Source organism: Electrona antarctica, assembly GCF_951216825.1.
Source record: "Electrona antarctica genome assembly, chromosome: 7".
NCBI classification, from domain to species: Eukaryota; Metazoa; Chordata; class Actinopteri; order Myctophiformes; family Myctophidae; genus Electrona; species Electrona antarctica.
Genome location: NC_136812.1, coordinates 32,524,175 through 32,548,206, shown reverse-complemented (window position 1 = coordinate 32,548,206; position 24,032 = coordinate 32,524,175). Strand labels below are relative to the sequence as shown.

The following is a 24,032-nucleotide window of genomic DNA, read 5'->3' as shown; positions in this document are numbered from 1 at the left end:
CCCCATACCACCCCCCTTATTCATTTTTTTAATCAATAGAGTAAGAAAGCAGTGAGGCTTTTGTATCACAAGGCAATTTATTTTACATGTGGCTCATTAGCCTATATAACCAGATGTGTAAAATGCAGGTTTACTTGGGGTTAAGGCAATCTCAGGTGTTGTAGAACTTATGTAATGATGTACAGAAATCAGAGCATGTTCAAAGAGCTTCCACAACCACAGATATTCACAAACTACTCAATATGCTTCAGTCTGTCTAGATCCTGAACAAGTGAACATGTAAATAAAAAAGTGGTCTACTAAAAGAGTAATCTTGAGAATGTGGAATCAAACATTTCCTGGTGCATAGTCGATCTATAGACATACAGTAAATGCCAGCCGTGGAAGTTCTTTCACTGTAGTATCAACTTGGTGAAGGTTGTTCTTCTGTTTTAGAAGAGGCTATCTACATCGCCCATCTCCACAACCACTGTCTTTAGCTGGGAGTAGTATTCAATTGTCACCTGGCCGTTCTCCCTTCCAAAGCCTGGTGAAACACAATGTTTGATTGATTAAGTCATTGTACAGAATTACATACTTTTCAGGGAAATGCAATATTATGCTATACATGCAAATCCTACAAACATCTATGTAAGCATCTCTTATCTGTCTGCCCTACACTAGAAGACTATAAAAACTTTTGAAAGACCAAAGTCTGACATGAGGGAATAACAAAATCAATGTCTGGTGCTGAAGTGTTTCTCAGTGTAAAGCCCAGGAAGTTCATATAAAGCAAAATTCATATAAACAAATTAAACAAAAACTACATGGATGGACAAAGGTTCACACAGCAGTCATTGTTTATACCTTGATTATATTGAAATGTCACGTGAGAAAAAGACTGACAGTTCTGCCCAATATTTATGACCATCTTACACCAAACGATCGAGATGACAGGAGCTCGCTATAACTCATTTTATTCAGACGTTCGGAAATTTGACTGCAACAGTGAAATCACTTTAAGTCATTTAGTGTTAGGCGAACATTAGTCCATGTCCATTAAGACAAACTTGGCTGTCCTGAATGGGTCATTATTATAACATCTCACCTGACATCTTGTATCCTCCGAAGGGCACCTCCACAGGACTGACGTTGTAGTTGTTTATGAAGCATGTACCTGCCTCCAGGTTGGCAGCCACACGGTGAGCTCGTGCTATATCCCTATAAGGGCAGGGGATATTAGAAGGATGTGAGATCTGTGAGACATTAAAGACCACGACAAATTAAATATTTTAAATTAAAAATACACGCGTCTTCACAGCTTAGGACACAGGCAGTCATCCTCTGGCCATTAATCTCAGAGTAGTTTTGAGCAATATGTATTATACTTTATGGTTGCTTTGTGGAGATACTGGACTGCTTCCAATAGATTGCACTATTTTTCTTATCTTTAAGTGTAGAGGGTCAGTGGTAGTCGTGATGATGGTCTGGTAGCTTGCTTTGATGAAAACCTCATCGAAAGACAACTCTCCAGAGACCATGCTCACCTGGTAAAGACTCCAGAGGCCAAACCGAAGGTAGTGTCGTTGGCCCTCTGCAGAACTTCCTCTTCAGTGTCGAAAGACATGACAGACATTACAGGGCCAAATATCTCCTCCTTCACGCATGTCATGTCGTCTCTACAGTTATCTGAGTTGGAGAAAATGTTTGCATATCACACGTCATGAAACAATAATTACAGCAACAACAAAGAACAGAATACTAGTACATTTGATGTCATATGAGAGTAGTGAATGATTTAGTAAACTACTAATATAGAAACCTCAGTAACAAATTCCAAAATACAAACCAAGAACACAAGGTGACATAAAGTAGCCTCCTTTCAGTTTTGGATCACTGGGAGTGAATGGATCCCCTCCACAAAGCACTTTAGCTCCCTAGGAAAATAGAGACATTAGTCAATATGTTACATAAACTGCTTGCTCATGCACATTTAACACACCTGTCAAGATCATTAAACACACCTGTTCCTTGGCCTGGCTGACAAATCGCAGGACTTTTTCAAGTTGTGGCTTGCTGATCAGTGCTCCCATACGGGTGCCCTCCAGCAGAGGGTCACCCAAAGGGATGGCCTTGGTCCTTTTGACCACCTCTTCCAGGAACTGTGGCATGATCTCTTTCTGCACATATACTCGGGTCCCATTACAACAAACCTTGTGGACAGATATGAAACAGTTCAAGACTGGTGTCTCTGATCGGCTCAGACTTCTGCATGACATGGTGATTGGTGAATTAAGATCATCAGCATAAAGTGAGCAAAAAGCTCTACTTACTCACCTGTCCCTGGGTGAGGAAGTTGGCCATGAGTGCTCCTCTCACTGCATTCTCCAGCTCACAGTCCTTAAAGATGATGAGGGGAGATTTCCCTCCCAGCTCCAAAGTCACAGGCTTTACACTCTTGGCCGACATTTCCATGATCTGAGTGAAGAGACAAAGATTTCCGTTAACGGCCATTGGCAGCATTAAATAAAAATGGGCCACTCACTCACTCACACACTCACACACTCACACACTCACACACACACACACTCACACACTCACACACTCACACACTCACACACTCACACACACACACAGCAATATTACATTAGACTTCCTAAAATGTTTGCCTGTTGACATGTGTACCTTTTTGCCTGTGGGAACACTGCCAGTGAAGGACACTTTGGCTACCATGGGGTGGTGGCAGAGCAAGGTTCCAGTCTCTGCTCCACCTTGTACGACATTGAAGAGACCTGCGGGTGCTCCTGCCTCTTGGTAGATCTCAGCCAGAATGACAGCGGTCACAGGGGTCATCGGAGATGGCTTAAATACCATGGCATTACCTAGGCATAAGAGGAAATATATATATGATTTAAGCTATGATGTCATGATACATAACCATTTAGGTCAGGATAAAGGGAATAGGGCAGAGACAAATCTACCCAGCAAGAATCACATGATTGTGAACGGCTGTGGTAAACTCACCACATGCCAGGGCAGGAGCAGACTTCCATGCTGCAATCTGGAAGGGGTAGTTCCAGGCACCAATTCCAGCACACACACCGAGGGGCTCCCTTCTCGTATAAGCAAACGCTCCTCCAGGGAGCTGAATATGCTGGCCTGCAAAAATGACAAGCATGAATGGCTATATATAATGACAAAGTATACTGTATGAGTTTTGGAACTTTAACCCATTAAAAATAGGGAAAGTATTTCTGCGTCATTTTAGATTTTTGCGTTGGCTGGTCAAACATAGCAGATTTACAAGCTCACAGTGCGGCACAAAGTGACGTGCTGTGAGCTTGTACATATGCTAGTTAGAACTCCTGATTTAGAAGGCATTTGTGGAATCGGTCTTAATGAGTTTAACATACTGTAGCTGAAGAACCAAAGTATCAAATGTCATAATAACAAACATTTTGCACCTACCTGTAAGTGTTGGAGCTATGCCAGCATAGTACTGTATGGTCTGCCAGGCAACGTCGATGTCTACTAATGCTTCAGTAATTGATTTGCCATTGTTTATCACTTCCAGCTTGGCAATGTTGTCTCTTCTCTCCTGTTAATATTTGAAGGCACCACAGTGTTATGAAGAGAGTGGAATCATGTTTCCATTCAATTTGAGATGACACAATGAATGGTGAAAGAGACAATAAACTGGTATTCAGAGCAAAGGTAGGCCAAGAGTGATGCAACACATCAATGAATGTATTGTTTTAATTAATGATTAACTACTATCCTGTTGCATAGTCAAAAGATTGCATATCCAATTTAGTTGCAATACTAATAATGTCTATGTCTCACACCTTGACTAAAAGTCTGCCCTTTTTTTAATGACTCTGCCTATCTATCTTACCCTGATAATGCGGGCAGCCTCCAGCATAATCTGAGCCCTCTCCATGCCAGATAATTTGCTCCATTTCAGGTAGGCTGTGTGGGCACTCTTGATAGCCTGGTCTACCTCCTCTGTTCCACAAGGAACCATGTCACACAAGACACGACCTGTACATATGATGGAACAACCAACAGCTGCATGATAAAAGCATTTAGCAAACTCTTATGTCCTGCAGATACCAGAATCCGATGGAACTGGTTATACAGGGGCGACTGTGGCTCAAGAGGTAGAGCAGGTCGTCCAATGATCCATGGGTCGGCGGTTCGAATCCCAGCTCCTCCTGGCTACATGTCGAAGTGTCCTTGGGCAAGACACTGAACCCCAAATTGCTCCCGATGTGCTGGTTGGTACCTTGCATGGCTTCCGCCGCAATCGGTGTATGAATGTGTGTGTGAATGGGTGAATGTAATGCACAATCTATGTAAAGCGCCTTGGATAAAGGCGCTATATAAATGCACCATTTACCATTTACAGCATAATAACTAATATCCAGGTTTTATAGTGAAGAGCCTTGGGAATACAACAGCAGGCTTACCAGATCCTCAACAGTTTATTTATTAAGAAATCACCTCCCCATTATGAGTGAACAACACATTTTCAAACAAAGTAACTCTAGATTAGACCCTATGTATATACTATATATAGATTGAACTCTGATTAAACTCTGACACATGAATGTTAGTGTGAAGAGCTAGACAGAAGACAGTACACTAAAACGCACGGTGGGTGGGGACATTTTTTAAGTTATGCAACTGTCCGGGTTACCTCAAGTGACCCCAGGCATGCAGTAATGAACTTGAAACCACTTTTCACAGTGTTCTAACTTAACTTCTAACAGGCTCTATTAATGCAACTGTTGTGGTTTATCTGCATTGTACTCAATGAAATAAGTATATAACATGTGTGCAAACCTGTCGCAGGTTCGAATACGGGCTCAGAGTTTTTTGTATCTTTGGGTTTGACTCTGCTCCCACCCCAGTAGTTCAGATGATCCGTCACAACCACAGATCCAGTTGAGGCGCTGGCCATTGTATCAAGATATGACTGGGCCATTTTACGTCGTTTGGCACCTACAGTAAAGAGTAAAATGCAATATAACGATATAACAAAACAATCAAGACACGTGCACGTTAATATAACATTTAAACGTTATGCATGCACGTGCCACGTTTACTTGACAACAAATACATTGCGTGACGCGATCAATGAATTATTTTGATTAAATTATTCAGCACAACTGAACTGCATAGTTCAAAATAGAAACGGCGAGCCATTAAATCAAATCACCTCGGGTAAATCTAACGGTTCATGCAGAATCATCACATGTGCACTGCAAAGCGGCTGCAAAATGTGAATTTAAAATGTAAATTACCTTTTTCGTAGGTTAGCGCAAGGGGCTGTTAGGACGTGATACTGTGCGAATACAATGGCGACTGTGTCGAGTTTAATAAACCCATGAACTGAACTGTGCACGCCCCTAACGGGACGCCCCGTATTACGTAACGATGTGACCACACTTGACCCATTTTACAGAGATTTTACGTTAGAATAATGGGACTAATCATGTTTATTTACCGAAAAATTACAACAGATTACAAATTAAGGAGATGCCCATTTAAACTGCAGTTCACATAAATACAACATGTATGTGATAGGCTTAGGCTATACTACTTAATTTTAGCACAACAAAACTAAAGGTTGGAGAAGATGCAGATCTGATTCTCTGAGTCTCAGAAAAGTAAAGTACTGTACAGATCCCAGAATAAATGGGTGGCTCACAAGGCAAGGCAATTGGGCGTGCCGTGGTTGGTTCTCGAACTTTCAGCAAGGTCCATGTTTCAACAGTAGCAGACTGATTTGGTTGCATGGCAGCTTTCAGTGTGAATGTGTGTAATTGTCTCCACCAGGCCGAAGGCATGGGGAGAGAGTATGTTTTGCACTCCGTCCGTGTGTGTGTGAGACAATGTTGGTGTGTGCGTCCGTCCGTCCTTCCTTCCGTCCGTCTGTTACCAGCTAATCTCCGGCACCGTTGGCCCGATCCATGCCAAACTTTGCACACACACTCCATGGATGCCAACGACGAACCTCTGCCCCAAATATTCCTCAACGGCCTGTTATAGCGCCACCATGAGGCCGATTTAGGCAAAACACATTTCTGTAGATTACTCGTACACATTTTATCCATACATCACACAATTCGGTATACACTATCTCCATAGTCATGTGATCAACACAGATCTGCACCATTTCCCATCTTCCTTCCTGATTGGCTAAGATTCGCTTCCAAAGCTCACATGATTGGTCCGTTTCGAACAAAATGCCACAAATCACAAACACAGTGTGCAATTTCTGTGAAATTATACACGCACATTTCCACTAGGCTGAGGACGACATGACACAATTTATTTTCCAAACCAGCCTCATGGTGGCGCTATAACAGGGCAATTCCTGTTTTTACCTATAACTGCATCGATCTGTGTACAACTTTGTATGCGCACTCCCTAGAGGCCATGGAAAAACATTTTCCCTGCATCCCTCCACATCTGCCGGTTATAGCGCCACCATGAGGCCGATTTCTGCAAAACACATTGTCGCACAGATTTCATCCAAAGCTCATGCAAATCGGTATACATGATCTCTGTAGTCATGTGATCAAGACGAGTCTGTTTGATTTCTCAGATTCTACACTGATTGGCTAAGATTGCCTTCCAAAGTCTTCAGGAGTGGCCCGTTTTGTACACAATGCTGCACATGTCCTGCTCATCCAGAATTCTATCCTCAGAGATGCTATGAGTGATCTGGCTCTGCATTTCCTCAACAAAATGAAGAAAATTGTTGAAAAAAAACAAAACATGTTTATATCACTCCTAAACATTTTGCCAAACATCACACACACTCCTATCCTCCTGGTGGAGACCTGTGCCCAGAAGGGCACTTTTTCTAGTTGGGTTATGGAACTATGCTGAAAGTTAACATGAGAATGAACATCAAGCAGTCAGCAAATCTCTGGATGAGGATCACATGAGGACACATACTACGGGCCTGGCAGATGTTTTGGGGTGGCATAGTTGAGTGGATACTGGATGGATAGAGGCTGGGCCTGGATGGGAATCCTATTATCCTAATGTTGCTGGTTCGAACTTCGAAGTTCAAACCTCGACTCACCCAGTGTATGGGTTCCCGGTTGAAGGTTTTCCACATTTTTCTCCTTGTACCTGTGACTGAGTGACAAAACCCTCTTGAATTATTCTTGTTCTTCTCAATGCTATCAGTGTTAGAACAGAGTAAAGAACTTTGGACCCATTTGGACAGAGGCTGCAATTGACATTACTATGAAATGCTGCCCTCAGAACACATTCCAATGACTATAAGACTAACATGCAACCCATAATGTGCTTCACTACTCTGCCTGTTCATGGCCTCATGTCCTTGAATGACCTTCCCACATAATGGCATTATGACATTATGGCATTTAAAAAACAAAACAAAACAATACATAACTTAAGTCATTTTATTTTCACTGGTTCAGCTTGACTCAAACAATTAGACATATTTATAGTAAACAATGAATTAAACTGCCACAGTAGTGCTGCAGATGTTTATTATATAGTAGTACATAATAGTGTAGTCTACTTTACACATATAAAACTTAACTACAACCAGAAACGATGTTAACTAGTTGAAAATCCCAAATCCTTCTCCGACACGTTCCAGTAATGTACAGTTGTACCATGTGTCTTGTTGCACTATATTTTTCACTTTTCATACAGCACTGCGATCCCCAGTAAAAAAGAAAAGGAAAAATAACCCCAAAAGAAGTGTGTATGTCAAATTGAAAGACAATAAAGGTGGCCTTACACTTTTTTTCAATCTGAAATCTGATAGCACCATACACTACAGGATAATCGGAGCGGGGCAGAGCAAATATCAAACATTCTTGATGTTGATCGGGCCGATCCCGATCGCGCTTTGAGCGGTCGGGCACCCCCCGAGCGTCAAAAATGCCTGATTATCGGCTAGTGTAAGGCCACCTTAAATGTTATTGAATAGTGGACATAAGCACTATACTGTTGTCTATACTGTTGAATCTTAAGATGCATAGTTACAATAGAAGCATGTCAACGTACAATTCTGGGTCAAGCTGAGTAAACTTACTTACTGTTAAAATGTGATCATAAAACTTTATTTACCAGTACAAAATAATAATACAATAATACTGGTAAATGAATAAATTAAGTTGTGAATTCTCAAAACAATGTATAACATCTGCTGCTTGCATACATAAGTCTAATACTCATAACAATAATTAAGACTGAATTGTTTTCCATTCTAATTTGTAATATAAATGATCTAAAAATTAAATAAGCAACAAAAGAATGAAGAATCAAAAATATCCTGCAGGTAGTTGACACAGCAGCTGCAACAGGTATACAAAGTTTTATATAAAAAAAAGAAGCTTATTCCAGGACCATCACAGCATGAGGAGTTCTGTGCTCACAAGTCACAAGATCACAAGTGGGCTGTGATCTCTGCAGTCACAGTCATGGAGTCACGTCAACACTGTTGAAATCGTCCCAGATGATTAGAACTGCTTGTGGAGGAGGTCACAGATGATTAAGAGAACTTGGCTGCTTGTGGAGGAGGTCCCAGAAAGCCGCCAGCCTGTTTTGTTGCCGCTCTGGACGGTGCGAGACCCAACATCTTCTGGATGTTCTGGAGACAACAAATTCACCAATGAGATAGAGACATGAAACCTTCCTACAATGTGGTTTGGTGAAAAAATACAGCCATTATTTGATTTGATTACCAAACCTAACCTGACAGAGGTAAAAGATTGACCCATTCTTATGATTGCACTGTATGTGAAGTTGTTCATCTTGGCCATCTTTGGACTGAAACATTGTGAATTCAGTTCAGTCTTGGGCAAATGCTTTGCCAAAATCCTAATCAATGCCAATTATGAACACCAGAATAGTCTGCCCCTCAATAATATTGTCACAAAATAAGTTTAGATCTGTCTTGTTGTTGTGATTTGTAACAAAGCAAATATATCTCAACCAAATACAGAAACAAATTTAATTGTATTTGTTGTAATATGCAAACAAGTTAGGTCTGATTTTCTGCCATGTGAAACATATGAAATACCTACTGATAACTTCAAACAAGCAGGCATCTATTTAAACAGAAATCTTAATCTTATCTATGAACCTATAATAACCGTTAATATTTAGCAAGAGCGATACGAATAATAAAAAAAAAGTTCAGATATTGAGTAACCACAATTAAAGTCAATGTTGCTTGCAGTCACCATGAGCTTTGGCAGTGCGCTAATTGATATGTTGCACGGTCCGATAGTGTGTCAAAGTCACACAAATACAACAGCAAAATTGTCAGTGCCAATTTATCCATTAGTAACTATTGAGTCTAAGTGTACTTTAGGACCCAAATGGACCTTAAGTCCAGTTTGTACACTCCGAGATAAATTCATACTCAGGATTTTACTCTGTAGGGACCTACACCTGAAGCTGACCATACAGTTCAAACACATATTGGACACAGGATTCCTAAAGTGTTCCAGTCATTGAATTTCAAAGAATATCCACTCCTGAGTTTATAGAATCCAAAATATATAAATCTTAAGGTTTAAACTAAAGGTCTGACAGCTGTGCAGAATGCAGAATGATACCTGTCTGATGGACATGGTGCAAAGGATGTAGAGGAAGATGAAGGAGCAGTCGGTGTAATCCTCGCCCAGAAGGTTGCGATGGGACAGTCCCTGGATGTAGGACAGTGGTACAAATGGCAATTTGGCCACAACTCTCCCATCAAAACTGTACACAAACAGAAAAAGAATGTGGTGAGAGCTAAATTACTTCATATTCTGAAATACTCCGAAAAATGCACATAAAGTGCACAAAGACCCGCACACCATCTGCACTTGCAATACGAACTTTATTAAAGGCAATGTTTCGGTCAAAGACCTTCTTCAGGCATCATAATTTTTCTGAGTACATTGAGCCCTGCCTACACACCCATCTCAGAGCATGTGTGCATAAGACTTTGTTGCCCAATATTCTGAAATACAAAGTGAAATTGTCACCCTGTGATTTAAACTTATTACTTACATGGAGTTAAACATGCCCATCAGTGCTGTGAAGCAGAAGCCTATCGCAAACATTGACTTCATGCGTACCTGATGGGAAAATAAGACATTTATGAGCAATTAAGTGTGATTATTAGTTGAGCTGTGAGGGTATACCGTAGCTGAGCTATTGTATTAACAGTATGTGTATATGACTCAATATTCACTGTATCATCATCAAATCACATAAGGACATGAAACACAATGTCACACAGTATACCTTCCAAAATATGAATTATAGTAGGAAGTATGAATTGTTGGGGCTCCTCACCATAGACAGGTCTCTGTTGTTGTTCTTCAGTTTCTCTTCTTGTCTCTCTGTAATACATTTGGTATATTTATTTATTTGCCAATGTGTTAATTTTGAATCCTAGGGAAAGAATCATTTCTTACCAATCTTTTTCTTCTGTTGACGTCCTGCAGATTCTGTGATGGTTTCCTTTTTCTTCTCAACTGGTGATATAAAGCATACAGTGAATTCTAAGGCAAATACAACTTACATAAACTGTGGGGAAGGGGAAAGGTCACTCACGTTTTTTGCTTTGCTTTTCCACCTCCGCCTTTAGCCTCTTGTACTTTTCAGTCCGATACACTAAAACCCATGTAATACCTGAGAACACAAACACAAAATGCATGAATGAAATCAAGGCTTAATCAGGTTAATAATGGCCGGATAGTAAACTGAAATGTGTATGAGGACATTTACATTATTTGATATTTGCAAAGCATTGCGAATGAATTAGCCTAATATAACAGGAAGTAGGTTCAAGGTAGAACCAACCCTGCCCACTTTGACAGACTGGAATGGCTTAGGGTTGACGACAGAGTACAGCATCTTGCAATGGGTCTGGTCCACAAGAATCGCTACAGCTAGTACACCACCAAGATACCCATGTACCTGTCTAAATATATACTTCCTTAATGTCAACAAAGTTCACCCACCCACAACACCAGAGGGAGTTCAACAAACCATGTTCAACCCAGATTCAGCACAAACAAGGGACTACATTATTTTCGCTCCTATGCCACCAAAATGGGGAACGCCCTACAAACAGCCATTAAGACATGGGAATCCCTTGACTCCTTCAAAACTGCTCTCAAAGGGCACCTACGGACGGCTGCAATTCGAAACTGGTGTCCGTAAAATCTGAATCCCCCCGCCCCCTTACTGTATGTTTCCTTTCCCTTTTTACCTCCTTACATGATTTCCTGTTTTTATATAGATGTGTATATTTGTTTGTCTCTAAATGTTCTGATGAATTGAAAAGGGTGAACCCTGTTGTAAACTAGAAATGCACTCTGTCGAGGTGCCAACTTGCGCCTTGCACACAGGTAGGCCATGCATGGCCTACTTGTGCACGAGGTACTGTTATTAACTAATGTCTATTACAACTGCTGTTCTAAATCCTTTAGACCCGTTATTGACCTTATACCTACCCTGAAGCGTACCTTAGTTACGTCACCGTCAACAGCCAATAAGGGACCACCATTCTTACCGACATACATACATATGTTACCTTTTACCCACCCAAAATTGAAACATATCTTAATTACGTCACCATCAACAGCCAATTATGCATACCACTTTTGATCCAGCCGACCACAGTACTTGCGCGCTCTGCTTGCGCAAGTAACAAGTGTAATGCCTTATCAGTGTGTCGTGTCGTCCACAGTAACAGTTTTTGTATTGAGTTGTGAATTTGTGAAATGTACCCATTCAGCAAACTGTTAATAAATACTTAAATCAGATCAATGGCTACCTTCCAAACAGGTTGGTCGTCATAAATATACCCCCATTATTTCACAAATCCCATTGCAGGCAAACAGAGCACATTACAACAGCCGTGTGTGATACGATTTGTCGCTCAGATTAGCACTGCAGAGTGGCTAATGGCTAGTAATCTTCATGTAGTCGTCAGGTGAGCCTTAGCTGCTAGAGCAATAGCTGTCCGATATGATTAGTTGTTGGTATATTCGCATAAACAGAGCTGATTATTAAAACATGTTCCGCATCTTTAACGTGGCCAGACACACACTGATCAACGTTGCTCTTGGAGGTTTACTCACCTTCAGCTAGCAGCGCCGTGCACACGGAGATAAACACTATGAGAACGGTGTCTGGAAACATGGTACTCATGGTTGCTGCAATGCTGTTGGTCGAGGTTATTGTTCAACGTAGCCTACGGTAGAAATGTCAATGAAAATGTATTCGAACAAGACAGATCTTTGACACTTTAGCATTAGCCTGAAGCTATCAGTACTTTAGTTTTAGCAACTCAGCAGAAGGAGAGCAGAGCACCCCACTGGGTAAATGATGACATCACGTCCGGCCCGGATCAACCGCTCAGCTGGTGTTAAAATGTTCAAGAAGCTCAAACGGTCGTTTAGTTTTCACAGTGAATTAAAATAAATAAATAAAAATGAATTAATTGTTTTATCCTACATATTATGTAGCCTACATATATATGTAGGCCTGAATGGGTAGTTGCGTACAGTTCAAACGAATCAAGGTACAGGTCAATCCGTGGCCGTGGGTCCTCCATATTCCATCCATCAGATAACCTGGGACATAAATACAAATTATTAAATTAACCTCGATTTTCTGTTTTCTATTAGCAATCGTACGTTATCAGGAATATTATATTCCTGATCATCGTCATCGTAAGCATCATCGTCAGATGGGAGGAGCGCGTGTACTAGGAAGTAGGAACCTCTATGGTAGGAACACACGCGCCCCCGTGTGTCCTTTAGAGCGCATAGCGTCGCAGCAGTTCATCCAGATGAAGCATGGCAGGCGACAGCGAGACAAAGCCAGATGACCAAGCCGAAAATGACTCAAATGAGCATGACAACCGGCAGCCGTTTCTCATCGGCGTTGCGGGAGGATCTGCCAGCGGCAAGGTTGCCTTTTCTATTTTTAATCCTTTAGTGATTATAATGTATTCGTGTGTAAACGGTGTGTAAACGGCTGTAGCATATATATTCATTAGTTTAGTGGATTTTGAAGGAACATTTTGCTATTTCAAATCAATGTGACAATATATTTTTCCTTCACACGCCCAATGTCAAACTGCTTTACATCAGTTTTATTTCAAAAGACCAGCTCATTTGAATGACGTGTAGTAGTAGGCCTAGCCTGCCAATAATAGTATTCTTCTTATCGTTTTAAGATAGAGGCTATACATATTTAGAGGATCAGTGTCACAGTGTGCGTTATTTTTTTAAGCCCTCTCCTCACTAGAGGTGGTAATGATCATTCGAGTCAAAGATGTGTCATTAACCAGTACAGTTCAATCAACAGACTGAATAATCATCAGCTGTGCTGCACAGCGCTGGCAACTCTGTGTGTGTGTGTGTGTGTGTGTGTGTGTGTGTGTGTGTGTGTGTGCCACCATTGACCAATAGCCTATGAGTTATTCTAATAATAAATAGTCTGGAATGGATTTAATTAGGCTATTATGTCTAAACAATTACAGAATGTCAGTGAGCATTTTGTAAAAGTCCTCACAGGCCAAATAATTTGATAGGCCAACTAATGATTTTCTGATTAACATTTTAGCATTCCTACTTCATCTAGTGTAAACTCTCTCTCTCTCAATTCAGTGCAATTTAAATAAAGGTGAAGTAAAACTAAAATGCACTAAACCGCGGCGAGTCGGAAAACTGCCGAGTTCTCCGGATACCATCATCATCAATACTGTACCATCATTGCTACACACGGTGCCTATTGTGGATAGTTAAGTGAGTCACATATATTGCAAAAAAATCACATAAGAGGGGCGCTCTTATCATACATCATCTCATACTGGCCAATCAGAATGCCTGTTGCCTGTGATTGCAGCTGATTTGCTCGTTTACATTTGACCTAATTCTCTCCGTTCATTGTCAATGGCAAATCTTCAGACGTTTGGGGACAAAAGCTGTTTATAGGAGGGGCTAGCGCCCCTCAAAAAGCAGCATCAGCATACAGTCAGCACAGGCACACCTGAGCTTCCATGCGTGGCCAAAAGCCGCTGTCTGCCGGCGTCTCTTCCTGGTTTTTAGACAGCTGGTGGATGGAAATGAAGCTCCACCCACGCAGCAGAATGCCGTTGGGGCATGCTTTTCCGGCCATCTGCTGTGTGGGTGGAGCATGGAATCCTAGGGGTGCTTACACCCAGTCTCTTCACTGTGTGTCACTGCATGGGCAGACTTTAGCGGACAGCCGCGGACAGAAAAAGCTGTGTTTTACGTCATTTCCGAGTTTTTAGACAGGTGGTGGATGGAAAAGAAGCTCCCGGAAACGCTCTCCTCCACGGCAGTCAGCCGCGGGAGTGGAGCTTCTTTTCCATCCACCAGCTGTCTAAAAACTCGGAAATGACAAAATACAGCTTCATCTGTCCGCGGCTGTCCGCTAAAGTCTGCCCATGCAGTGTGTGTCTGTGTGTGTGTCCACCTGTTCCCTCACCTTCATAGGCTACTGTTTAAATGGGAAGTTGTACTGCTTACACAGTGACTTTTTGGACGTCTTGCTCTTGGATAAAAATGCAGAGTCACAACAAAAAAATGCAGTTATTTGAAGGTCAGAGTGCTGAATCAGCCATTACACAGAGGTTGGTTTGATCCTCTTTTCTTTCACAAAGAGCTATTGTTGGCAAAGGACCAGTTATTGGCCATATTCAGACCGCAGCCATCTTGCCAGCAAGGTGATACCTAGGTGATACTTCCCAGACAGCCCATTCATCCAAACAGAAAAGTCCTCTCTAATTATATTAAACAACGTCAAAGTGCAGCTGTAGGGAAAGCTTGAATTATCCTCTTTCAATCTGTAAAGTTTTTGTCCACCATAGACATGTTATGAGCTTCCTGTCAAGAAATTCCTTGCAGATGATTATTGAGTATCAGAGTTTGGAAGCACTCGCCATCAGAACTTGAATCACATGCAAGGAATTTCTTGACAGGAAGTAGCTCATAAAATGTCTAGGGTGGATTTTTATGAAACAAACACTTTGACAGATTGAAAGAGGATAATTCAAGCTTTCCCTACAGCTGCAATGTTGGTGATTTTGACGTTGTTTAATATAATTAGATAGGACCTTTCTGTTTGGATGAATGGGCTGTCTATGGGAAGTATCACCTAGGTATCACCTTGCTGGCAAGATGGCTGCGGTCAGTAGGGTCCAAAGTCCAAACCAATGGTTTTCTAGGTTTTTGTACAGATTCTCTATCAACGGTTTTTAACCAAATATTGCCAGCATTGATGTCAATGTATTGAGTCTGATCAAATAAAAATGAATCATGTTAATTTCAACTTAGAAACCCAGCTGTGGCCACTAGCTCCATTTCAGACACTTCCATGGGCCTCAAGGTCACAGCTTAAGTACAGCAATAGTGATGACATTAAGGTTAAATCATCATGTGAGCTCATGAGTCCTGCCACTGTTGTCATACACTCATTATGCCAGGTATGTCAAGGCTGACATATCCTACTTCTAGGGTATCAACTATCAATAATTTTTTTGTGTTTATTCTATGTTTACTTTTTTTAATTGATTGAATAATCTAAAAGCTGGATTTCTTTGATAATTTGATAATTGTCTGATCATTTGAACTCCATTTTATACTTGAATAGCCATTTGCTGTGATTTTCTTTGGTTCAAATAAAGGTTTGAACCAAACACTCAGACAGAATACAGATTAAACAATTGAAATTGGAAGTGATGACAAAGAAATGAGCAAACAAAATTGTAATAAAACTACATGACTGGCTGTGTTTCTAACTACCCCATAGGGCTACACCGCTACAGGGAACAGTTAAATCAGAATCAGTATTATCCTGACCTACATGATGAGTCACCATAGTGTTTATTGCCATTGCTCCCAACCTGAGAGTGATCAGGAGGAAATGGAGAAAGCAATAGAGCAATGTAAGCTAGATTCTGATCAGGCATCATCAGGCAAGGCCCTTGTCGCTGTCCCGCAGTGATTTAGGAACTTTCTAGGGCTGCAACTATCGTTTCGTTTCGTATTGATTATTCTGTCAATTACTTTTTGATTAATCAAATAATTAAGAAGCACTTTATAGTATATTTTTAAATCAAATCGGTTAATCACTTGAGCATTATTTGATACTTAAAGGACGACTTCACCCATCTTCATACAATTTGTTCTCACTACAAATGCTCATGACAAAATGATTTAAAAAATCCTACTCTGTCTGTATCTCAGAGGAGGGCTCTGGACACTTCAGAAACCCGCCAACCAGTGACATCATCATTGGGCAGGTTTTCCCAAATATTTAAAAAATATATCTATTTAGAATATAGCATGCTAACTTTAGAAGGTTACCAGCTAATCTCCGATTCTCTGGCACCATTAAAGTGTGCGTGCAAAACTTGGCACCGGCCGGGTGCCAAGTTTTGCACGCACACTCCCTGGATGCCAACGATGAACCTCTGCCCCAAACGGCCTGTTATAGCGCCACCAGGAGGCCGACTTTTGAAAAACATTTTTTTTGCTATTACTCCTCCAGATTCTGTCCAAAAATCCCGCAAATCGTTACACACTATCTCTATAATCATGTGTTCAAGACGGATCTGTCCGATATTTCATATTCCATCATAATTGGCTAACATTGGCTTTCAAAGTTTGCAGGATTGGCCCGTTTTGAACAAAAAGCCTCAAATCATGAACACAGCGTGCAATTTACGTGAAATCTTTCACAGACTTTCCTACTAGGCTGAGGAATATATCCCAACCTTTTCACATTGGCCTGTTATAGCGCCACCAGGAGGCCACAACCTGACCTGCCCTGGTGGAGACCTGTGCCCTGTGGGGCACTTTTTCTAGTTGGTTTCTGAACTGTCCACAGCCCTCCTCTAAGACACAGACCACGTGGAAAATAAAGTATATTTTTAAATCAAATAGGTTCATCACTTGAGCATTATTTGATACTTAAAGGACGCTTTTCAACCTATCATCATATGATATTTGTTCTCACTACTAATGCTCATGATAAAATGATTAAAAAAATCCTACTACCCGCCAACCAGTGACATCATCATTGGGCAGGTTTTATTTATATATATATATATATATATATATATATATATATATATATATATATTTAGCATGCTAACTTTAGAAAGCTTGGATTCCCCATTGATGATGTTATTGGTTTCTGAACTGTCCACAGCCCTCCTCTGAGACAGACAGTGTAGAACATAATGGTACCATATTGTAATGAGCATTAGTCAGGACGAATTATATGAAGATAGGTTGAAAATCGATGACGTCGTCCTTTAATTTAAGCTCACAATGAACTAGTAGATCGGCTATTTTAATTGTTTTTGAAGCTTTTGAAAATAAATGTTAACATTTTCGCCTGTATTGACATTGATTTGGGATTGATTATTAACAGATTATTTTGTTAAATGATTATCCATTTTAATCAATTAAATCGATTTGTTTTAACTGGTGTGTGTGTGTGTGTGTGTGTGTGTGTGTGTGTGTGTGTGTGTGTGTGTGTGTGTGTGTGTGTGTGTGTGTGTGTGTGTGTGTGTGTGTGTGTGTGTGTGTGTGTGTGTGTGTGTGTGTGTGTGTGTGTGTGTGTGTGTGTGTGTGTGTGTGTGTGTGTGTGTGTGTGTGTGTGTGTGTGTGTGTGTGTGTGTGTGTGTGTGTGTGTGTGTGTGTGTGTGTGTGTGTGTGTGTGTGTGTGTGTGTGTGTGTGTCACCTTTTTGTCCAACTCCTGTATAAATCCTGGTTACTTATCCATTTCTAGTCATCAGTGTGCAGTAAGATCATGGAGCTCCTGGGGCAGAACAAGATCGACCACCACCAGCGCCAGGTGGCCATCGTGAGCCAGGACAGCTTCTATAAGGTCCTCTCCCCTGAACAGAAAGCCAAAGCAATCAAGGGGCAGTTCAACTTTGATCATCCAGGTATGTAATTAATCAGTCCATTTGTTAGCCTCCTTTTCATCTAGGCATTTTATGTTCTAGTGACACAGACAGTAGTCAAGGACATGACTTTGGTCTTGTCTGCTGGAGGTTTGACTAGCAGGAGCCTGAGATGTGACCCCCAGTTTGATATGCATTATGTCAATTTGATAAGATTTTTAATCTATGGGACCCCAATCTACATTGTACAATTGTGATAATTTAAGAGTATACAAATGTGTGTGTGTACATTTTGTTCCTAACTATCATTTGTTTACCTGGGGACCCCTTGGAACCCCATCAAGGACCCCTGGGGGTCTACCGTCCCCATGTTGAGAACCAGTGGCCTACATTCTGACACCAACAGCCTCCAGTAAAGAGTCATGCAGTACTTTTCACTGATTTGAGCTCTTTGTCCCCCCTCTAGATGCTTTTGATGATGACCTCATTGTTAAAACTATGTGGAACATCATGGAGGGCAAAACAGTACAGATCCCCGTCTATGACTTTGTTACCCATTCCAGGTGAGTCATGCACTCTGATCGGTTTGCAGACAGTGTCACTATTATTTCACTGTTGACATATTTCATTGTATTGTTAAAAAGCAAAACAAGTAATTTTATTTTGTTTGTCTTCCATGTGGTAGGAAAAAGGAGTCCGTCACTGTGTACCCTGCAGATGTGGTTTTGTTCGAGGGGATCCTGATGTTCTATTGCCAGAAGATCCGTGAATTATTTCAGATGAAGTTGTTTGTGGACACAGATGCGGACACGCGACTCTCACGCAGAGGTGAGTAAAGTGCTATGATTTTGTAGTGTAACAAAGTCTTCAGAGATGCTAACATTGATCCACTGAGATAATAACCTTTGGCCTATATCTATTTTTCAGTGCTTCGGGACATAAGCGAACGAGGACGGGACTTGGAAAGTGTTCTTGCACAGTACATTACTTTTGTCAAGCCTGCCTTTGAGGAGTTCTGTATGCCAGTGAGTACCTATTCCGTTATCACAGATCCATTCTTTCTGCATGCTAATCCATGGTCAACAGTTTATTTTTATTTCACTCTGTCTAGACAAAGAAATATGCTGATGTGATCATACCCAGAGGAGCTGATAACCGTGGTGAGTGTTTTATCAGTTTGCTGGTGAGCCTTTCCCAGATCCACCATGTTGTTCATGGAACAAAATGGCTGCAAAGTATTAAAGCAAATCAACACTGTTGTATCCCTCACCTTCTGACGATGTTTTGAGATGCCAGAGCTAGACTCATAGCACAGTTACCTGCTCACAGAATGTTATGTATATCACGGCTGTTTACTGCCATTCTGTGAGCTGGTTACTGTGCTATAAGGAAGTAATTCAGGAAGCCTAAATTATGGTCTCAGCAAAATCTGTTTTGGGATATTTTCTCAACCATCAAAAGTACTTTATCTTAATTTAATTTGACTAAATACATTCTGTCAAATCTTTTCATTTATTTGTTCCTCCTAATGACTGAATGTATGCCCACATCTCTTTCAATACAGTTGCCATAAACCTTATAGTACAGCACATCCAGGACATTCTTAATGGTGGATTGACCAAACGGCTAAATGGTTGCCTTAATGGTTATGGACCCGCCCAGAAGCAGCAAACTACAGACTCCTGCAATCGACCTCATTAATGCTTAATTTATACTCATTGTTCAAACGTGTTGTGCACCGAAAATAGCAGTTCTATAAGCTCAGTGTACTGCACTGTGATGCATTATGAGTGAGCTGTTAGAGCTGCTATTTTTGGTCCGCAACACCATGGTATGATGACAAAGTATATATCTGAATGAACTACACCGGCTCTCTTCTATGGAGAAAGGGACAGCTCATTACCTACTGCATGTCTGCCAAATTATGGGTAACAAATATCAAGTTGGAAGACATTAACTTGCAAAGAAGAAAGGAAATGGTTCACTTTTATTCTTTTTTTGAGTTTGTTTGAAGCGGTTGTATGCAATTTTTTTTTTTTTTACTTTTAGTTCATACACTGTGAAATTGAAGTGTCCGACTAGAAGCAAAATTACACTTTGATAGAGGTTTGGGTTGTGCAGTTACCTTGCTAGGATGCAACTCCAAATATTGGTCATATCTTCAGTGATTCCTTTGATTAGAAACGTATATTCTAAAATACTCCTTACATTACCACCCGCTTCGACGAAGGAACACAAACAGTGCATTCCTGCAGAAAACGGACAACTTAAAAAACGAAGAAAACGAACAATTTGAAATGGAAAGATCTGGACTTTATTTGTGGATCTAAATCCTCAAATGGTAAAATCAACACTTTACTTTTAATATATACTGTATCAGGTTTTGCAATACATTGACATTCTTTGGTTGCGTTTGTCTGTGCTAGCAAGTTGACTGTGCAATGAGACTATTTATTTTTGATTTTCTAATCAACAGGAGTCACATAGTGGCATGGTACAACCCAACCCAAACCGCTACTAAAGTGTAATCTTTATCTTGCTTTAAGTCCTTTTTGGTCTGTGACGTAGTGCTACTAAAATGGAAGGATGAATTGAGGCATTGAGCAAGATTTCACATCATTGGATATCATTTACTTTAAATATTGCATTTGCAACGGATTCACTGATGCTGTCTACTGTGCTGTCTACTGTAAATGCAGGTCCTTACTTTATTTACATAAGACTCCATTCAGGTTCACTGACCTCCCTGATGAGTACACTACACAACCTTGAGTTTTCATGTTATAAAAATCATTACTTATGTGATCAATTCTACATCTTTAAAATTATGTATTTGTTTTGGCAGTTTCTTGTCTTGTACAGTATTATTGCTATGGGCAGTGTAAATCCCTGACAATTTGAATTAGCAGAGAACAAATCAAACAACCGTTGTTCACCTCAAGTCATTTGCTGTATGACTCCACCAAAGAAAGACATTAAACTGTTACCTGCATTTGATGCCATTCTGTGTAGCACCTGATTGTTTTGCATTCATACTATGAGATACCGTATATTCCTGTGCTGTTCCAAGTAAAACCACCTTCAAGACATAAATGTTATTTTGAAAATACTATCTGGTGTTAATTGATATTCTGCCACCAGTTTGCAACATATTATGGTTCTACTCAAAGTATGCATTGAATGTCATAGCCATGCCATGTTACAGAATGCGTCCCACTGTAAAGTTCTGTTTTACAGTATAATCAATGTGAACATGTTCCATGTATACTGTTTGCTTTCAGCCTACATGCTCTTGTGACAAAGTTCTCAGGTAATAAATACATTTGTTCCATTGTATAGATATTTGTCACTTGTTGTAAATTGGTACTTTTATTAGAGGATAAAAGGGCATACTGGAGAAAAAATCTATTCAATTAATTCATACGATTGTTTAACCAGTTATATTCAAAATTAGCTCAAAGATCATTCACAACAAATCACGTGAGTTGTCGATCGGCTATTTGTTTTTTAAAGCCATTTCATAGTCTGCTATTTGTAGGTCCTTACCATGGAAAAGTTTGGGAACCCCTCAGGATAGTTCTATGGATGAGTTTGTTACTGAAAGATTGTTTTAAAGATTGTCAAGGGAGTCATTTTGGTTCCAGTTATAACATTAAACCCCATGAGCCAAGTGTGTATGTGTAACACATTTGTCAATTGATAAATAATTAAATGCAAAGCATTTTCACACATGTTGAGATACTTTACTTGTCTTGTATGACCACAGAAAAATAGTATATATATAATAATGAAGGACACTGGTTCAATGTACAGTACTTTTATAAGTTTTCTTTTAAACCACACTAGCTTTTAACGAAACATACTCCACCACAGAAAGCTGGTCAAATATTTACCCACAGTACTTACAGTACATTTATCACAAATGTTTAGTGTGTTTATTATTAATAAGCAACATCTGTCAGTCCACATCAGTCTCCTGAAATCAGATTAAAAATATGGACCACAGTAAGTAACACCGCCTCAGTTGAGGATGATTTGCCGGAAGCATATTTAGCAAGCTCATATGCCGTTTTCACTCCTACAGCAGCCTGCTATGTGGCTCCTCATTTCAGGCATTTCTAGATGTGTGGTAAATGCACTGTCCTGCTGCATCCCTAGAAATGTTCAATAGTTATTTTTGTGAGTGACACCGCCATACGACAGACTAGATGATATGAGGCTATAGCCACCCTATCATCTCATACAGCAGGTTCCTCCTGTACCTGAGGCTGTACTGAGGCATTGCCACCAAAAAGGCATCGATACAGCTCCGTTCTTGCGTCATCGTTCATTGAACTGTGGTCAATAGGGGCCATGAAATTCACCAGCTTACTGTGGATGTGGAACCTGACTTTGCGACCCTTGCTAGCCTTAGTGTCCACCTTCTTCTTGATCTTACTGCGAAGTTTCTGGATGGCCAACCACTGTCTGCCCATAGCCACCTGGTCATTGGGGTCTGCCACACTCGTCTTGCGTTCGATGAGCTCTCTGAGGAGCTGGTGGTAAAAATCGTCATCATCAAAGATGTCTTCATCAAGGTCTTTGAGGTGTGAGTTGGCCTTCAGCAGTTGCTGTGCCTCCTCGCCCTCTGTGAAGGCCTCCACGGCTGGGGCAGTGGTTTCCTTTTTCCCCAGAACTCTGAACTCGGACCGCCTTGTCTGGGTTCGTCGCAACAGTCTCTCTTTGTCCATGAGCACCTGCTCGACCTGGGTCAAAATATTCCTCTCAAATGCCCCAAAACCTTTACTGCTCTTACCCATGGTCAGTCTGGTTTTATCATGCCACTTCTGCAGTGTGGCATTGCGGTAGGGCTGGAATAAGGAAAAGCGCTTGGCCATGAAGTCTGGGTACTCTGCCATCTCCAGTTTACGCTTGGGAGGCCCAGTCTCTCTTACGGTCTCCATCTCATCTTCACTCAACACCTCATCCTCATGTTGGGATTCCGATCTCCAGGTCTGTCCCAGGGAAATAGATCTTGTGTCTGGGTTCTGGTATAGCAGCTGGTCCTGAAGCTCCAATAAGGATCTTTGGAGGCCCTTCAAGGCTTTGTGACTGTTCTTTAACGCACCCACAAACTCAGCACCACCCTTGCTCTTGAACTCAGGGAGAGTCTGAGGTTGGGGGAGCTGATTGGCCGTCAAAAGAGCTTTCTGAATCTTGATTCGCCCCTCAAGGAGATGGTCCCACAGAGCGAGTTGGTCCTTCACAGCCTTCCCTTTCTCTACCTCCTCGTCCACTTTCTCTTTTGAGAATGTCCTCACCGTTACTCCGTCCTCATCACCATCGTCCTCCTCTGATCTGTCGCTGCCTTCACTCTCCTCACCACTCTCTTCACCACTCTCACTTTCTTCACCACTTTCACTCTCACCTAGATCATCCATTCCCTCTGTCAACTTGTGGAGGTCCACCCCTTGGGGAAAGGTTATGTCAGTGCTCCTCATCTTGGATACCAAGGTCTTCATCTCAGGTCCACCATTGCGTCGCACCGCTTGCGTTTCCTCCACTTTTCCGCCTTCCTCTTCATCATCAGGATCATCTTCTTCATCACCACCACTGCCATCGTCCTCATCATCATCGTCGTCGTCATCACTGCCATCATCTTCCTCCTTTTCTTCTATTTCATCCACTTCATCTTCATCGATATCATCATCATCCTCGTCTCCAGACCCCCCAGCATCTAATAGCAGTTGTTTACGGGAGACGGCTTTCCCTCGGTAGCGGGTGTCCGTCTCCGAGAGCATGCTCTGCTTGCGCAGAGCGCTGAAGCCCACCTCATCTTCCTCCTGGTCGTCATCGAACTTCTCGATAAGTTTGGCCTTAGTCTCTTCATCCTGGTCGTCCTCTGGATCTGTGAATTTAGGCAACGGATTCAATAAATCCTCAAGCTGTTGTGAAACAGAACCGCCAGCCATGTTTCTTTACTTCTTCGACGGTTACGACAACAACACACGCGGTGGCCACAGCAGCGCGACGGAAAACGACATCATCACTGTGCGTCGTGCGACGATTTCCCGGAAATAGTAGATCTACAAGCTCACAATGCGTCGTGGATGCGACTCA

The 24,032-nt window shown here is 41.2% G+C and overlaps 4 protein-coding genes across 5 annotated transcripts; 1 reads left to right on the top strand and 3 right to left on the bottom strand.

The window, feature by feature from the left end:
* Nucleotides 1-55: 55 nt before the first annotated feature.
* On the bottom strand, nt 56-5,413 carry aldh9a1a.1 (aldehyde dehydrogenase 9 family, member A1a, tandem duplicate 1). Its single transcript, XM_079506114.1, has 12 exons — nt 5,286-5,413; nt 4,825-4,983; nt 3,875-4,020; nt 3,448-3,577; nt 3,004-3,138; nt 2,665-2,861; nt 2,317-2,457; nt 2,004-2,192; nt 1,829-1,916; nt 1,527-1,668; nt 1,088-1,200; nt 56-526 (listed from the first exon to the last, which is right to left on the bottom strand). The coding sequence occupies exons 2-12, from the start codon at nt 4,964-4,966 to the stop codon at nt 432-434; spliced, it is 1,518 nt and encodes a 505-aa protein (XP_079362240.1). The 5' UTR covers nt 4,967-4,983; nt 5,286-5,413; the 3' UTR covers nt 56-431.
* A 1,997-nt stretch (nt 5,414-7,410) lies between these two features.
* On the bottom strand, nt 7,411-12,398 carry tmco1 (transmembrane and coiled-coil domains 1). The gene is made up of 7 exons (XM_079506402.1): nt 12,123-12,398; nt 10,588-10,665; nt 10,449-10,508; nt 10,327-10,373; nt 10,039-10,106; nt 9,600-9,744; nt 7,411-8,626 (listed from the first exon to the last, which is right to left on the bottom strand). The coding sequence occupies exons 1-7, from the start codon at nt 12,190-12,192 to the stop codon at nt 8,528-8,530; spliced, it is 567 nt and encodes a 188-aa protein (XP_079362528.1). The 5' UTR covers nt 12,193-12,398; the 3' UTR covers nt 7,411-8,527.
* A 338-nt stretch (nt 12,399-12,736) lies between these two features.
* On the top strand, nt 12,737-21,051 carry LOC306927117 (uridine-cytidine kinase 2-A-like). The gene is made up of 7 exons (XM_079506780.1): nt 12,737-12,956; nt 17,816-17,975; nt 18,400-18,496; nt 18,619-18,761; nt 18,861-18,958; nt 19,045-19,093; nt 19,498-21,051. The coding sequence occupies exons 1-7, from the start codon at nt 12,843-12,845 to the stop codon at nt 19,632-19,634; spliced, it is 798 nt and encodes a 265-aa protein (XP_079362906.1). The 5' UTR covers nt 12,737-12,842; the 3' UTR covers nt 19,635-21,051.
* Nucleotides 19,758-24,012, bottom strand: aatf (apoptosis antagonizing transcription factor). Of its 2 annotated transcripts, XM_079506779.1 has the most exons (2): nt 23,521-24,012; nt 19,758-23,490 (listed from the first exon to the last, which is right to left on the bottom strand). In XM_079506779.1, the coding sequence occupies exons 1-2, from the start codon at nt 23,882-23,884 to the stop codon at nt 22,172-22,174; spliced, it is 1,683 nt and encodes a 560-aa protein (XP_079362905.1). In that variant the 5' UTR covers nt 23,885-24,012; the 3' UTR covers nt 19,758-22,171. The 2 variants fall into 2 exon arrangements, with proteins under 2 accessions (XP_079362905.1, XP_079362904.1); XM_079506778.1 differs by having other exon boundaries at nt 19,758-24,012.
* Between the last annotated feature and the right edge of the window lie 20 nt (nt 24,013-24,032).